This window comes from Paramisgurnus dabryanus, chromosome 1, assembly GCF_030506205.2.
Source record: "Paramisgurnus dabryanus chromosome 1, PD_genome_1.1, whole genome shotgun sequence".
Lineage (NCBI taxonomy): Eukaryota > Metazoa > Chordata > Actinopteri > Cypriniformes > Cobitidae > Paramisgurnus > Paramisgurnus dabryanus.
Genome location: NC_133337.1, coordinates 53,377,083 through 53,395,395, shown reverse-complemented (window position 1 = coordinate 53,395,395; position 18,313 = coordinate 53,377,083). Strand labels below are relative to the sequence as shown.

The following is an 18,313-nucleotide window of genomic DNA, read 5'->3' as shown; positions in this document are numbered from 1 at the left end:
AGCGCTTTTCTAATCAATGAGTTTTATACCAAATCTGTGCGTTTCAGGAAGAGAGTGAGCTACAAAAATGTACGGTATGTTGAAAATAATAGTTTTTTAACCATAAACCATGCAGACACATTGTATTATACCAAATACACAAAATATTTTTTTAGCAATGACATAGGTGCCCTTTAAATTAGTTTTAGAAAATAAACATTTGCTCAGACATGCATTTTCCTAGAAACGCTTCTGTTTCTTCATTCTTACGTAAAGCCCAGAGTAGAAACTGGCTCTGTATCACTCATGAAGGGCTCTGCGAATGATCATTAGTGTAATCATAGTTTTCCATCCCTCGTCCCACACTCAAAGTGCCGGTCTCTTTTGGAAAGTTCCAGCGCCTCAGACCGCCCTCATGAATAAAATCTGTATAATGTTCAGAATAGAAGCCGCAAACCGACGCCTGCTTTCAGAGGATGCTATTTGATAAAACTACGTTTCCTCTGACACGCTGTGCTGGAGGAGTGGGAGGTGGAGGAGGTGCAGGCGAGGAGGACGGGGAAAGTGTTTTTTCTCCCATTCGTTCTATTTTTTACGCCCACTCCTGCTGTAATCACAAACTTGATTCCCCGAAGAATCAGCGTGCTCGCTCACGGGTGGCATCATAGCGTGACTGTTGCATGGCTGCCTCGGCGAATGCGCTCTGAGCAGGGTGAGGTAATGATTTCTCCAGCTGAGCCGTGCGCTTGCCGGAGTTGACGGGCGCATCCTTGTGACTGCACGAGACTTCAGCTGTGGTGTCGAAGTGCCTTATCATACTTTGTAGTTCAGCCTTGAATGTGATTTCTTTCATCATTTAGTCATCTTTGTGATGTTCCGAGCGTGCATGGTTTGCCTTCGTCAGTAAAAGACAAAAACAAAAAGTTGGGGCTGATTCCATAGAAACTATCTCAGTCACCATTCATTTTTATCAGTTCTTTTATCTGGGTCGTTTCAACCCATGGTTGGGTTGAATTTGGACAAAAATAACTGTTGGGTTTAAATTAACCAGTGCTGGGATTTTTAAATCCAAAATCCCAACTTGTGGTTGGGTCAGATAGCCTATAGTCTGATGCATTATCTGGAAACACTTCAGCAGATTCGAAACAACAAAAAGTCATCTGATCACAGAAGAAAGCTGTCATATTTACATCTGTGACAGTATGCTTCAACAAGATCAAATAAATGATGCACTTTTAAAAGTATGGCAGATACATTAACATGTTTTTATTGTTAAAAACTTTGGGGACATTTGTGAATAATGGTTTCACCATTATCTGCCTGTTATTGTGGTGAAATCTCCACATTCCTAAAAGTGACGTGTGTCAAAGTGCAACGTGTCAGTCATATGGCCTCTTGAGCGGTCCTTTGCAAAGTGACCGGTTCCAAAAATTGAAGGCGATGGAGATGTTGGGTAAAATGTAGTCTTGAGGGCTCATTATAGTTGTGCTAAGGTCCTATGGCATAGGTTACCCATCAGTTTTCATATATACTTCTGCGTTGTTGCCGCGTCGACGTGCAAACACACATGCAGACCACGTGTAGGCAGTATCCATGTGTGTAACCACAGTAGTAGCAGCTTGACCGTCAATGAAAAAGAAGTAGATTGGCCAGCTTAACCCACAACCATAGAAGAAACAGAAATTTGTTGTGTATGAGGGTGGATGGCGCAGTGGATAAGACACAAGCCTTTGGTGTGAGAGACCCGGGTTCCAATCCACTGTGACACACCATTGTGTCCCTGAGCAAGACACTTAACCCTTAGTTGCTCGAGAGGCATGTGACCTCTGAAACATATTGTAATTCGCTTTGGATAAAAGTGTCAGTTAAATAAAATAAAATAAATAAATGTTTTGAGAAGACCGTCGCAAACGGAAATACCTATGACATTTTTTTTACCCGACGGGAGGGGTTCTAGTGGACCAATCACATCGCTTGCGGCAGCGTAGAACTGATAACCTCTTAAAAATTTGCCGAGGTGCACATCAGGCTACGCAGAGCTACGCACAGACTATGGATAACCTACAGTGTAGATCTTACGCACGACTATAAATTGGACTTTAGTCCCCTTTCACTTTCCAAATACACTGGGTTGTTTATAAACACATGGTTGGGTAAAATATGTTCAAACCTATGTATAATTTAGGCACAATATGTAAGATTTTTGCTTTAAAAACATGCAAAAATCACTAGCACTGTGTTTTTACAATAAGACTATGTTATATATGGAGATTTTCTAGGTTAAAGGCACAATATGTATTTTTTTTGCCGCCAGACAAAAACAACGGCATAGCTTGATGACACATAGCTTGATGGGAACTGTACTAATTACAATTTCTGTGATAAGAATTGATCCAGTAGGGCTTACAAGTAGGCATGGGCCGGTTACTGGTTTCAAGGTATACAGAGGTTTTAAACAGTCGAGGTTTCAAAACCACTAACATTTTCTGTAAAACCGTTTGCAAGGTATGAGCTGGGTTTACACAAAATTAATAAAATCATGAAGTCATCTAATTCACATTTAATATATACAACCCCAAATCAGAAAAAGTTGGGACACTGTAGAAATTGTGAGTAAAAAAGGAATGGAATAATTTACAAATCTCATAAACTTTTATTTTATTCACAATAGTATATAGATAACATATCAAATGTTGAAAGTGATACATTTTGAAATGTCATGCCAAATATTGGCTCATTTTGGATTTCATGAGAGCTACACATTCCAAAAAAAGTTGGGACAGGTAGCAATAAGAGGCCAGAAAAGCTAAATTTACATTTAAGGAACAGCTGGAGGAGGACCAATGTTTAGGAATAGGAATGTTGTACCATTTTTGTCTAAAACAGGCTTCTAGTTGCTCAATTATCTTAGGTCTTCTTTGTGGCATCTTCCTCTTTATGACGGGAGACGACGTCTGAATGGGATCATATTATGTATCTAGAACGTGGATAAACCTTTCAGCATTGATGGTGCCTTTCCAGATGTGTAAGCTCCCCATGCCACATGCACTCATGCAACCCCACACCATCAGAGATGCAGGCTTTTGAACTGAGCGCTAATAACAACTTGGGTGGTCATTGTCCTCTTAAGTCCAGATGAAATGGCGTCCCAGTTTTCTAAAAAGAACTTTAAATTTTGATTCGTTGGACCACAGAACAGTTTTTCACTTTGCCACAGTCCATTTTAAATGAGCCTTGCCCAGGGAAAACGCCTGCGCTTCTGGATCATGTTTCGATATGGCTTCTTTTTTGACCTATAGAGTTTTACCTGGCAACGGCGAATGACAATGTGGTTTGTGTTCACCCACAATGTTTTCTGGAAGTATTCCTGAGCCCATGTTATGATGTCCATTACAGTAGCATTCCTGTATGTGATGCAGTGCCGTCTAAGAGCCGGAAGATCATGGGCATCAAGTATGGTTTTCCGGCCTTGACCCTTACGCACAGAGATTGTTCCAGATTCTCTGAATCTTTGGATGATATTATGCACTGTAGATGATGATAACTTCAAACTCTTTGCAATTTTTCTCTGAGAAACTCAGAAAACTATTTTTCGCTGCAGCATTGGGGGAATTGGTGATCCTCTGCCCATCTTGATCTCTGAGAGACACTGCCACTCTGACAGGCTTTTTTATACCCAATCATGTTGCCAATTGACCTAATAAGTTGCAAATTGGTCCTTCAACTGTTCCTTATATGTACATTTAAATTTTCTGGCCTCTTATTGCTACCTGTCCCAACTTTTTTTTTAATGTGTAGCTCTCATGAAATCCAAAATGAGCCAATATTTGGCATGACATTTCAAAATTTCTTACTTTCAGCATTTGATTTGTTATTTATATTCTACTGTGAATAAAATATACGTTTATGAGATTTGTAAATTATTCCATTACTTTTTTACTCACATTTTCAACAGTGTCCCAACTTTTTCTGATTTGGGGTTGTATTACAAAAAAATTTGAAAGAAAATTTTAATTTAAAGGAATAGTCTACTCATTTTCAATATTAAACTATGTTATTACCTTAACTAAGAATAGTTGATACATCCCTCTATCATCTGTGTGCGTGCACGTAAGCGCTGGGGCGCGCTGCGACACTTCGATAGCATTTAGCTTAGCCCCATTCATTCAATGGTACCACTCAGAGATAGTTAGAAGTGACCAAACACATCAAAGTTTTTCCTATTTAAGACGAGTAGTTATACGAGCAAGTTTGGTGGTACAAAATAAAATGTAACGCTTTTCTAAGTGTATTTAAAAGAGGAACTATATTGTATGGCGGAATAGCACTTTTGGGAGTACTTCGACTCGGCGCAGTAACACCCTGCCTCTCCCATTATGAGAGGGAGAAGGGGAGCGGATTTTTCGGGCGAGTTGAAGTACTCCCAAAAGTGCTGTTCCGCCATCCCCAGATGATAGAGGAATGTATCAACTCTTCTTAGTTAAGGTAATAACATATTTTAATATTGAAAATGAGTAGACTATTCCTTTAAAGGCTTTATTTTCACCCAGCATACATGTTGTATGTTGCTTAAAAATCAAATGTATTGTGTCCAGTTGAAAAGTTGTTGTTTGTATACATATGAAAAAACACATTTTAGTGTTGCAATGGCAAAACCACAATACCGTGAAACCGTGGTATTTTTGCTTAAAGTTATCATACCGGCAAAATGTCAAACCGGCCTATGCCTACTTACAATTCATGTTTATGGATGATGTAATGAAATAAAGTTTTATTACCCCACAATGTGGCTTGATAGAAGAAACAACAGAGTGATGTGTTAGACGCTAAGTATTACCTCAGCATGCGGCAGTGTACATTAATCGGCATATGTCATCATACTATCGCATGTGCGACACAACAGTATTGCTTTTGAATCACACGTGATACTTTGATGTCAAAAGCTGATCGATATAAGCAGTACCATGGAAAGTCAAACACACCTATTGTTTCTAAGGTACCAAAATCAGACATTATGACCCAGACATAATGCGATTGACAAGCAACCCTATGAAGGGGTGAATTTTATGAATTGAAACATTGTTGAAAAAATTTGGTATAAACAAAATATACAAATCGATGTGCTAGTGATTGAGTCTTTCATATTGCACCTTTAATTTATTGGTTTGTCCATATTTTACCCAACCATGAGTTAAAACAATGCAGCGTTTTTTAGAATATACTTGGAAAGTGAAAGGGGACTAAGACTACATTCTGCCAAACGTGCGTAAACTATTCCTTAAACTAAGGCGTTTTTAGATAAAATAGATACAACAGTGCTATAAATAATTTACACTGTGCAGTAGATTTTGTTTGCATGCTTAAGGGAACTCTGTGCCCTATGTAAATACAGCATGCAGCCGAGATACATGAATTCTCTACAGTGTGTGATATCGATTAGCAAAATAACAAATGCTTAAAGCTTTAGTATAATGTTGGATGCCGGTAGATAATAGTTATGATTCACCAGCTCATATACTTGGAACACAAAGTTCCTAGCATCTCATTTGTTCCCACTTTAAGACATTCGCCTCTTAATGTAAAGCGATGAGGGAGCTATGGTTTCTAATGTGTGTCTTAAAATGAACTAGCTGAAGTTACATAAGAGCGAGCTATGTAACACTTTACATAATGCCTGTAATTAAGATTATCACAGATTATATATTTCCCTGTATTGGCATGACAATTAATCAGGCATCCATGACTGATATATGGCATTTTGGCATAGAGATGGCAGGGAATGTTTATGAGCAAATTAAAGGCCCTTAATGTCTTGATGCGATTAGCGGTGGATATCTAGGCTAATGCTAATGTGTGACTGGTGGAGGCTCCGCAGTGCTTCGTCTGCCATTTTTGATGCTTGTTGGACTGGTGACTGCTTAAGCCAGCGTAAAGAAATTTACTAAATGAATCAGCAGCATGTAGGAGGGTAAATTTGCTGTACCTACATAGCTAACGGTCCATAAAGAGGTTAAAATTATTACAGATATCCAGAACCATTTTTAACCCGTAATTAAAATGGGAATAAAAAGATTTTTCCTTCCATTTCCGTTAATTATATTCGGCACCGGCAAGATTAAGTATGTCAGTATTGACGTTCGTGGCGAGACCGTTGGGTGATGTAACGGGACGGTTTGATAAACCTGTCTGTAGGCAGGGAGGATATCATTATCCAAAGACTGCCTTTCTGAAAGTGAATTAACTTAGGATCATTGACCATGTTAATGAGGGGGACTTGATGTCCTGATTTTTCAAACAGACAGTGGCGTCCCTCCCTCCGCCCTCCGTGCTGCTTATGACCCTAAACATTTGTGACAGAGTTCATTTAAATCTCATCATATCACCATCACCGGGGATTATCATTAGTCATCGTTCACCTCAATTCATTGAGTCACTTGCTCATGCGGAGAGAGCAGGAGAAATATCGAGATGGCGAGGACAGTAACTAGATCGGTGATCGGGCATTACTGTACAGGAAAAAAAACATTCATATTTTTCACTCAGCTTGACATGAAATTTAAAGGGGTAATGGCCTATTAAATACATTTCTTTTGCTAAAGATGAGCCGGACAGCTGCCCGAACTCGTGGCCAAATACCCTGTGGACTGCCTGGCCCTGAATGGCAGCCATGCAAAGCAACTCTACACCCTCTTTACTGTCAAGAGCCACCAAGCAGGAGAAAACCGAAGGAAAAAATGGATGTGAAAATGAGTCAAAGCCAAGTGATTATACCCCTGGGGTTTGACCAAATCATTAGCAGTTTCTGACCTCTCACACTCTCTCGTTGCCAAAAGAGACTGTATGTGTATGTGTGAGCGTGTGGGCAGTCTAATGAGCACATCAGTCCATTTGAAGAATGGTGACGATCACAGCTAACTCAGCAGTGAGAGGTATAGAGGTGTGAACAGTAGTCCTGACAAGGAGATAGGGGGAGAAAATGAGGTAAATAGAAAAGGATTTAGAAAGCACCTGTACGCGGATGTCACAATGTTAGTGCATGCTCATATGTTTTTCAAACATATATTGTTTAGCTTTGTGCAACTAAAGGGTTAATTTTGAGGGGACTGTACATGCATTGTACATTCACAAAATTCATCCATTTTATTCTAATGAACTCAAAAATGTTTGGATGAGCATAAAGTGGAAGGTGAATTATTTGGTAACATTTTACAATACCGTTCTATTTCTTAACATTGGTTAATTACACTTGTAAAGATGCACTATTAATGAACAGTACATGGCATCTATTAAACTTATTTAAAGGATTAGTCCAAATCCAGATAATTTACTCACCATCATGTCATCCAAAATGTTGATGTCTTTCTTTGATCAGTCAAGAAGAAATTATGTTTTTTGAGGAAAACATTCCAGGATTTTTCTCATTGAACTTTTTAATGAACTTTAATGGACCCCAACACTTAACATTTTTTTTCAACGGAGTTTTAAAGGACTCTAAACGATCCCAAACGAGGCATAAGCATCTTAAAAAAAATGCACTTTTAAACCACAACTTCTCGTCTATCTCCGGTCCTGTGATGCGCCAGCGCGACCTCACGCAATACGTCATCACGTCAAGAGGTCACGGATGATGTATGCGAAACTACGCCCCAGTGTTTACAAGTGTCGAGAAAGAGGACTGTTCCGACGTTGTTGTATGTCAAATTATCATCTATGTAACACGTGACATTTCTACGTCACTACGCAATTACGTGAGGTCACGCTGGCGCATCACAGGACCGGAGATAGACTCTTAAGAAAATTGACTTTAATGTTAATTTCAACATTTACTTATAGATCTTTAAAATCAGGTATCTGTTAACTGTAGCTAATGCATGATGAAAAAACATGAACAAACATTGAACAACTGAACTATTATGTGACCCTGGATTACAAAACCTTAAGTCTTAAGTTGCATGGGTATATTTGTAGCAAAAGCCAAAAATACATTGTATGGGTCAAAATTATCTATTTTTCTTTTTTGCCAAAAATCATTAGGATATTAAAGGAATAGTCTATCCATTTTCCATATTAAACTATGTTATTACCTTAAAGGGATACTTCACCGATTTAGCATTCAGCTTTGTATCTGTAGAAACCTGGCAGTATTACTGAATGACCATGTTTCTCTCCCTCATTTCCTCTCCTGAGAGGAGAGATATCTGCATTTTAGTTCTGCAAAAAAGTCCTCCGATGATGTAATATGACGATTTTTGCATCATCGGAGGACTTTTTTGCAGAACCAAAATGCAGATATCTCTCCTCTCAGGGGGAAACGATGGAGGGAAACATGGTCATTCAGTAATACTGCCGGGTTTCTACAGATACAAAGCTGAATGCTAAATCGGTGAAGTATCCCTTTAACTAAGAAGAGTTGATACATACCTTTATCATCTTAGTGCGTGCACGTAAGCGCTGGGGCAGGCTGCGACACTTCAATAGCATTTAGCTTAGCCCCATTCATTCAATGGTACCAAACAGAGATAAATTTAGAAGTGACCAAACACATCAACGTTTTTCCTATTTAAGACGAGTAGTTATACGAGCAAGTATGGTGGCACAAAATAAAACATAGCGCTTTTCTAAGCGGATTTAAAAGGGTAACTATATTGTATGGCGGAACAGCACTTTTGGGAGTACTTCGACTTGGCGCGGTGACACTCTCCCTCTCCCATTATGAGAGGGAGAAGGGGAGCGGATTTTTCAGGCGAGTCGAAGTACTCCCAAAAGTACTATTCCGCCATACAATATAGTTACCCTTTTAAATCCGCTTAGAAAAGTACTATGTTTTATTTTGTACCACCATACTTGCTCGTATAACTACTCGTCTTAAATAGGAAAAACATTGATGTGTTTGGTATAAAAAAATGTTTTATACTCAACAATTCAAGTTTGTACTGTCGGGTTGCTTTTAAAATATTTGATGAAACTAACATTTAAAATGAAAATGTAATTTAATTCTTTTTTCAAAGATAAAAGATGAAATATGTTTGCATATTAACAAGGTCATAGTCATGTATATTTACTAAAAATAAGCGTAACACAAAAATCTATCATGTTCGGTTGTGTTACTTTTGTAACAATGCGCTACTTATGTTCAAAGTGAAATTATACTGAAGTCGTTTTACATTTGATCAAAATTCCACCTGGTATTGATAAACCTGTAAGTTATTGACCAGAGCAAAATATATCTGTCTAAAACATTATCTTTAAAAATACGTTTTTCTGAAAAATTGTACTTTCGCCCTGCTCTCCCCTAAATCTCAATTTAAAAAATAAAGACTGGTTTTGTGGTCCAGGGTCACACATTAAGGGATACTGTACATATCCTGTGTATTATCTGCCAGATGGGTAAATATATTGTCATTTAATATTCAGCATTAAGCACGTCCACCCAGGAACGTGCTTAAGTACCCCTGGTTGGCAATCAGCGCTTTACATAATCCAATTTTCAATTTTCTGTCTGGTATTACGGTGTACATTTATATATTAAATGTCTTGAGTCAGAGTGAGTCAGAGCAGCCCGGAGACTCATATGCTTACACAAGCACATACACAAACACACATTTGGATAGAGGTGAATGTAAAAGAGACTGACAGATGCTGATTTTCCACATCGCTTGCATCTGACTGGGCAGGACATACCTGGTCAGATGTGATTGACGTGTGACATGGCTCCGAGTGACACCCGGGTGTCCGCTGACCTCATAGCGTCAGAGCGGACTAAGCTCGTCTCCGCCCAGCAGCTGATACGGAAAGAACCACGACTTTGGAAAAAAATGCCACTCATGCGACATTCATTTCCCCATTTACTTGAATATGTCACTCACGTGGTCTGTCATTTTTACGTACCGTCATTTACAACCGGTTCAACTGTCCATGGACAATTTAATGTTTTGTCTTCGCCAGTAATTTTTCCTCAAATAAATGCGCCATATGGCAAACCGTGGCTTTGCTATCTTTAGTACCTGACAGGATAAGCTAACAGATGGCAGTAGAAGTAAAAGCCGAATATTTAAATGTACTTATCAAAATAAGTGAGACAGGTGTTCTTTTAAATGCCGTCTTTGTGGCAATCTCAGCCTACTCATTTCTTCGCTTTGTTCAGAATGTTTGCCAGGCTTTTTACGATTAGCTTCAAAGAGTGTCTTGCTTAGATCGTACTATTAAAGGCTTGACAAGGATCATTGCAAAAATAGCAGCGCTTCACGTGTGCCGATTGTAATATGAAACGCAATGTCTGCAAGAGATAATGCGCGTCTTGTGTTCTGCGCAAAAATGAGCGAGAGTTCTCGCTAGGTTCTAAAGACCACGCCCATGGAGCTTCGTGCGCCTTCCAGGCTTTGAGAAGAACTAGGACAGAGTGCTATTTCAGTTTCCACAGAACTCAGGAAAAGAATTCAGTACTGCCAAAAAGATTCATGATCTCACTAGATCCAGCCCTTACCAGAAGATAAAGAGAGATTGTGTTAGCACGCGAGCCAGAGAGAGAGAGAGGGGGGGATCAAGCAACAAGAACTGCTAGCCAAAGTGGATTATTCTGCAAACTCAACAATTTATCTGTTTCTCCAAACCTGCAGCGCTCAAACAAGGACACATGCGCTGTGTAGCGCATCACAGGGTGTGATATTTTGATCTGGTTTCAAACGCAAGTTATTTATGAGAGCATATATTGTATGTCTGGGTGTGCTGTCCAATTAAGTGCATCCCCTCGGTATTAGCCTGAGTATTACAGAGAGCCTCTTTATGTAAAGTGGCTGAGGTTTCCTGAATGCGCCAGCTCATTTAAACCGAATGCCATAGCAGATCAGCTGCCCTCTTCCCATGGCACACACAAACACACACACTCTGTCATACTCCATAAGTTGTTGCTTTGCACCTTCTCTAAATAAGACACATCATTAGTGGCTCTTCTGGTCCTCTGGGTTTCCGGAGCAACCATCCCAGCCCTCTGTGGATGTGTGTTTGGCTCCTCTTGACATGCCGCTTTGTGTTTTTCTATAATCACAATTATTTCATACAGTCATTTCGCATTCGAATAATGAAGCGAACATCAGACACGACAGTTTTTCGTATATTTAGCGGAATGTTTAGCATATTTAAAAGCTTACTCCCCCAAACCACTTTTCAATTCTAATTTATTTTTACTCCCGCATTCTCAAATTTACAACAATTGGATTATTTTCAAGCTCGGCTAGGGGAGATTGTCGCAGTTCCAGCATTGATGAAACGCTCCGTGAATCAGACAGTGTGGTTGTCATCTAATTGCCTACAAAAAAACGAGAAAACTCTGGAGAACAGTGTTGCTATAACAACCTACATTCAGTCTAATGAGAATCCAGTTGTATTAGTTCTTTATATTTAGATTCGTACTGCAGGCCTCAGCGGAGAGGTGACACGAGGCTAAAGATGGACGGGGACGATCGAGACGCAGCCATGTGGAAAGGATACAGAACCCTTTCCACCTTTTTCCTTAAGGGTTCATTTAAATTCGCATCACCCATAACATTTGTTGTTGTGGTGGTAATCTGGGATTTAGTCTCGCAGCTCAATTTTTTCTCTGTTTTTTAACCCTCGAGGCATTCATAATGGAGCCTTCTTTAAATTCGGTGGAACTGGGACATCGACACACCCGGGACTGAATGTAGGACGTAGGTTTGCTGTGTTATGTCTCTGTATGGCCCCTGAAGGTTTGCAGGAAGAAGCCACCTGCAAAGTCTTCGTCCGAGCACCCTTGTCGTCCGAGTCGATGGCTTCCATTAGAGCTGGCTTTTCTAATGGAGAGCTACTGGAGCAGATATTCTGACTGTAGGATGAACTACCACTAGTATGTGCCAAACATGTTCCTCTCTGGACAACACTCAAAAAATCCTTATCAAGCTTAGCGTTAGTCCCGCTGTCCACATCAGTACCGATGGATGAGGTCAGCTACCCAAAGGGGCAGTCTGGACCGGAGGATGAAAGAGAGGTCATTCTCCAATTAGAAAGGGGCGTGACATGTCACAGACCATTGGAGCGTACGCCAGCCTCTCGCATCACTTCTTTGGCCAAAAGCTGAAAAGATGGGCAGGGGGGAGAGAAAAAAAATGTTAGAAAGAGCAGCGGAAGGTGAAGGAGATGGCGCTCCATTGTTTCCAGTGACGGGGAGAGGATACAGCTAACAGACAGAGACTGACTTCATTACGGGGTGTGAGGTGCAGAATGAACGGCCAGCTTTGGCCCAGCTGGAGATGACAACAAAAGGGGTGTGTTGGGGTGACACAGAGAAAGAAAGAAAGAGAGAGAGAGAGAGAAGGAGCTTAGGTGTATATAGAAAAAAGCACACACAATCTCCTGGGAGAGTATAATGAAGTCTAGTGTTGGGATTTGTCTTCTGCTCGCTGTCTCCCTGCAGATAGGTGTGAATTAGGGGCATTCACAGAGGGATTTTCTCATACACACCTCATTTCATTATTTTCAAAGGCACATGTAGCTTTCGCAATCTGTAACAAATCAATCGGAAGAGATGCACGTTCCTGCTGCTCCGGGCACTGCGGAGTAATTCTGTGTTTTAAAGCGAACAACCTCTATTTGTCGCAAATATGTCAAATAACGATTTTCAGCTCAAGTACAGGCTTGCAATACCCTTCATGAAAAGTCTTAGTTTTTTAGTTAACTAAGGCAGCTTACGTATATATGTGTGTGTGTGGGCATGCAGGTCATTGCGCAGAACACAGAGTGGGCATTGTTACTGTTTATATATATATAAAATCAAGGAACAGTATAAATGTGTGAATAATTTTTTTATGAGTGGAAAAAGTGAATCCCACCCACTGTATTGCTGTTTGGAAACCACGAGGCCATCTAGTGGTGTTGGTTTTCCACAACATGGGATTAATAATACAGAAGCACGCATTGATGAGAATTTACAGTGAAAATGACAAGCGCCGCATCAGAATACACATTAGTTTGATTCCAGTGAGACTGTCACATATTATTCTGTATGACCAGCGTTTTGCCTCGAGGTGCTTATTTCAAAAGGGAAAAAATCTTATAAGGTTATTTTTTCTGTGATTTCCTGTGATTCAATTATGTTATCTGCCTGCAGGCTTGTTGAGAAACTTTTCAACATGAACAAGAATGAAAAAGTGGTATTATTTAGTTTTCGGGGCTTAATGTGCGACACAGTAAATTTTATTTTGACATCTACAGCAATGGTGTCACCCATTTTAAAATTACAGCTTGCTGCTGATAATATTCTTTTGGCCTAACCGCAGTTTGTGTGCGTGTGCGCTTGTGTGTCTGTTTTCGTATATGGAGTGAAGATAAAATCAGGAATGGGCTATCATTTGGCATTCTGTGGTCTAATATGTAAAGGATAATGTATAGTCAGAAGGTTATACTGTATTTAATAGGCGATTATCCCCTGAATTGATTTTATAATTTAAGAAAGAGGAAGTGGTAAGACATGACAGCGGGGCAGAAAGGAAATCGATTAAACAATGTAGCTGTCATTATACAGTAATATTTCGTTTTAATTTAATACACTAGGGTACCATGTATAAAGTGACGTACAATAGCAGTCAGCTGGTCAGTTTCGCAAACCTAACTGATGAGGAATTGCGTGACTGGTACATTTTTAGTTGATGACACAATGCATACATTAGACATCATATGATATGCATTAAGCATCCGAATCAAATCTGTAACATCATGTCATTACAATGACAAAAATACTTCCTATTCTCTATTTGTTTTCCTCGTGTATAATGGGCTCATTAAAAAATAAATTATAGATATTTTCTTTATTAAATATGTATGCTGTCTTTTGCTGGCGTTTTAAAGTGGTGGTAAATCTTTTTGAAGCATTGTGCTGTCAAGAAAAATTGTGCTCAGTCTGATAAACTATCACCTTGTTTGGTCCTCAATAAATGTGGCACATTTGTTATGTTGCCATTTTAGATGGAGTACAGTTGTCTTCTTATGAAGGCCTTTATTTATAATCAAAAATTGTCTTCTGAATTTCTAACACAGACAATAAATACAAGACAAGGCATGTAATCTAAACACTTTGTGTTTTTTTATGTAAGTAGAATAGATCAGAGCAAAACTCTGGGGGCTATAATGTAATCTTTAAACTTTCTTTCTTTCTCTCTTTCTTTCTTTCTCTCTCTCCAGGAGAAAGGCAATATCAAAGTGGTGTTCAATGTGGGCACCGATGACATAAACATTGAAGAAACCTCAAAGTTTGTAAATGATGGAAAGTACCACATAGTTCGCTTTACCAGGAGTGGCGGTAATGCCACTTTGCAGGTGGATGATCTGCCAGTCATAGAGCGCTACCCATCAGGTAAGAGCCCTTGGCTTTTTACGTATGTCCCTACACACGTACACACACAATCTCAGCCATGTAGCTATGCACAATGGGAACAATAAAAGCCCGGCAGAGCTCATAAAAAGAGTCTGAATCACAGGGTTAAGGACAAAATGCCTTTGTCTGTGATTGTGGTTTCTTACAGTTAAAAAAAAAAGGTAACCCTGGTATCCTCTCCAAATGTCAGCAGAGATGATTGCTCTTGCGGCTTTAGTAGGCTGAAAATGTCAGAGCCAGGGTTATCAAATTCACCAGCCTCTCATTCGCCTGAAAAGCCCTGACAAAAGCTTGACAAGAGATCGGAGATGAGAAATAATCCTATTGCTCTCGTTTGTCAATCATGATGAAGGATAGGCGGCTGTATTAGCCTTTTAATTTGTATTTTATTCCAGGCTCTTCTTAAACCATTACGTCCATTACAGATTATTCGCTCTCAGACATCGAGAACTTTTAACATTCTTTTCTCATGAGAACAGATGTTTTGATGGTAGATGTTGTCTCAAAGTGTGCGGTAATGGAGTGCAGAAAATATCATGCTTAACGTAAAGTGAAGTTTCGTCCTGACGTCCTCTGTTGCTTAGCAGCAGGGTTACTTTGAAAATATATTCATAACAGTTATATAAGACTTTAAAATAAGTGTAATCAGTAACATAATCCAACATTCACATTCTGAATGTAATGTAATCTAATATAATGTCTTACTTGGATTACTTCAAGGTCAGATATGTAAATAAAGTCATAAGAAAAGCAATATGATCTGAAGTACCCTTTATTTAAAGGATTAGTCCATTTTCTAAAAAAAAATCCAGATAATTTACTCACCACCATGTCATCCAAAATGTTGATGTCTTCCTTTGTTCAGTCGTGAAGAAAATATGTTTTTTGAGGAAAACATTTCAGGATGTTTCTCATTTTAATTGACTTTAATGGACCCCAACACTTGACACTTAACTCAACACTTAACAGTTTTTTTCAACTGAGTTTCAAAGGACTCTAAACGATCCCAAACGAGGCATAAGGGTCTTATCTAGCGAAACGATTTCCATTTTGACAAGAAAAAAAATATATATATGCACTTTTAAACCACTTCATAATAAGTGTAACTCAAGAGTTAAGTGTTACGTGTTGGTGTCCATTAAAGTCCATTAAAATGAGAAAAATCCTGGAATGTTTTCCTCAAAAAACATGATTTCCTCTCGACTGAACAAAGAAAGATATCAACATTTTGGATGACATGGTGGTGAGTAAATTATCTGGATTTGATTTTAAGAAAATAGAATAATCCTTTAAACAAACACAAAGCAGCATATGATCTGTCTTTAAACTGACGTATCGGGTGATATAAATATAAAAAACAGGCACTCATAACAAAGTTTAAACCAAAAATCATTATTGTTCATTATTGCCCTTGATTTTTTTTTATTAGAATACATTAAAAGAGTCCTTGCAGGCCATATCCCAATAGGACACCTGCATAATAAGCTCAAAAGCATTTATGAATTATTTTATTCCTAAACATGGTTTCTCATTATTCAAACTGAAAATGAACTGTATTTAGAAATCAAGAACAACATTCTACATCACTAAAATAGCCAATCACAGCAACAGGGTTTGGTATCTCCCAATAATCTACCCAAAACTATATTGCGAGATTCATTTATTTGCTTTTAAATAAAACAATTATAATCATGATACCTAATCTGATTTTGTTTTTTGATGTAACTAAAACCGATAACAGTTACCTATATTTATTTATACTACAGTCTGTTGAATGCTTGAAGTGTGCCATTATTTTCTAGGAAACGCATGGCGAACGAAGTTCCAGGCAGCTCTCTTGACCGCATTACAGTTCCATATCACTTCGCATAGTTAAAGGTGCTCTAAGCGAATTGACGCGTTTTAGACCATAAAACATTTTTTGTTACATACAGCAAACATCTCCTCATCTGCTTGCTGCCTGTCCGCTGATCAAACTGTAAACAAACGCAATCTCTGTAGACAGCCCAGGCTTCACAAACGGCAAAAACAACACAGTGGCCAAACCTACAAACAGAAACCATAACAAACTGTTCCAGCCAATAAACGACAAGAAGGATTTGGGGGTGGGGGTTGGGCGCGTTCATGAAAGCACGGAAGGAAGGGGGAGGAGTTAGCTACGCTCCGTCTGTTTGAAAACAATTCAAACGTCAACAAAAACTAACGTCTCGCAGATTCGCTTAGAACGTCTTTAACTGTAATAACGGACTAACAAAAACAACATGACAGACGATTTTTCGAGCTTTAAAATGACGTTTTGGAACAAGCAAAAGAACCGTTGGATAAGACGCGGAAGAAATAGTCCTACTCACAATAGCGATTTAAGTACAAAAAACAGACAAATCCTTTTAAATATATCATGTGATTGATGTCTTTAAGTGTGGTTACCATAGTATAAGCGGAATAATTGGCTCCGGGTCGTTGAATTATTGAAAAATAATGCACACCCGAGGTGGTGATGCGGCCATGACACGAGGCAGATTTTTCTAATAATTCAACGTCCCGTCGTCACTTATTCCTTATGTATACTATTTACGGTACGTAACTCCATTTCATGTAATCTATTACTCTGCCAGCATGACTAAAGAAATAGCTTACCCAAAAAATCAACACCTACTGTAAAGTTTTTACAAATCAGTATAATTTTGTTTTGTTCTGCGAAACACAAAAAATATATTTTGAGCAATGTTTGTAACCAAACCATTTTTGAGCACCATTGACTTCCATAATATTTTTCTTTTTTACAATGGTAGACAGTGGTGTTCCTGTTTTTTGCTTGATTACAAATATCTTCCTTTTTATCCTACAAAACCAAACAAAAATCATACAGGTTTGTAACAACGCGAGGGTAATAAAAAAATGACAGAATTTTCATTTTTGAGTGACCTAGCCCTTTAAGCAGTGCAATGCACACGGACATTTGATAAAAGTATTTAAAGGAACAATAAGTAGGATTTACCCCCATCTACTGTTGAAATTGTATTTTGCATTCAAACGAATAGTGCTCTCTAGCGCCTCGCTTTTCCAAATGCGTGTTGCAACTACGGTATCGGTTATGTACTCTCTGATCTCCTTGTCAGTTACAGCTAGTTCACGTGTTCTGAATGAAAACGCGTTGTGGAAACGTGTCGGTAGGCTAGTGCTTTTTGTCCCACTCTGCTATTATAGTTTATCAATATGGCAGAATGACATGGAAGCTTCCTTGGACTTAAAGGGATACTTCACCGATTTAGCATTCAGCTTTGTATCTGTAGAAACCCGGCAGTATTACTGAATGACCATGTTTCCCTCCATCATTTCCCCCTGAGAGGAGAGATATCTGCATTTTGGTTCTGCAAAAAAGTCCTCCGATGATGCAAAAATCGTCATATTACATCATCGGAGGACTTTTTTGCAGAACCAAAATGCAGATATCTCTCCTCTCAGGGGGAAATGAGGGAGGGAAACATGGTCATTCAGTAATACTGCCGGGTTTCTACAGATACAAAGCTGAATGCTAAATCGGTGAAGTATCCCTTTAACTGTTCAATGTAAGTAAAGAGAAGAAATTCTAAGCTTACAAAGAGGTCATCTGACACCAACGAGGGCATATTTATGAATAAATATATTTATTTTGATTAATAAAACAATTAAAACCCTACTTACTGTCCCTTTAGGGAGACAAAACTGAGACAAGAGCTTTACCAAAATATAGTTCTAAAAATAGTTACAGTAGACTTATAATAAAGAATTCAGATTAAAAGAATTTGAAACGGTGACATGCAGCAAAAAGAAAACGATTTTTCTTGCCTTAGTCAAGTCCCACTGATTGTTTTAGTATAAACAAACAACCCAAATAGCAGCAGCATCTTTCATTTGGAGTGGAAGACAATTGCTTGTTAAAATGGAGCCTTTGCACTGTGTTATTTT

General features: G+C 38.8%; 1 protein-coding gene across 20 annotated transcripts in view; it reads left to right on the top strand.

Moving 5' to 3' along the window:
- The window catches only part of nrxn1a (neurexin 1a), a 199,813-nt gene that overhangs the window by 149,232 nt on the left and 32,268 nt on the right, over positions 1-18,313 (top strand). For all 20 annotated transcript variants that reach the window (XM_065242301.2, XM_065242302.2, XM_065242300.2 and 17 more), the window contains one exon: positions 14,173-14,344. In XM_065242301.2, coding sequence (XP_065098373.1) covers positions 14,173-14,344 — 172 coding nt within the window. The remainder of the gene's footprint in view (positions 1-14,172; positions 14,345-18,313) is intronic.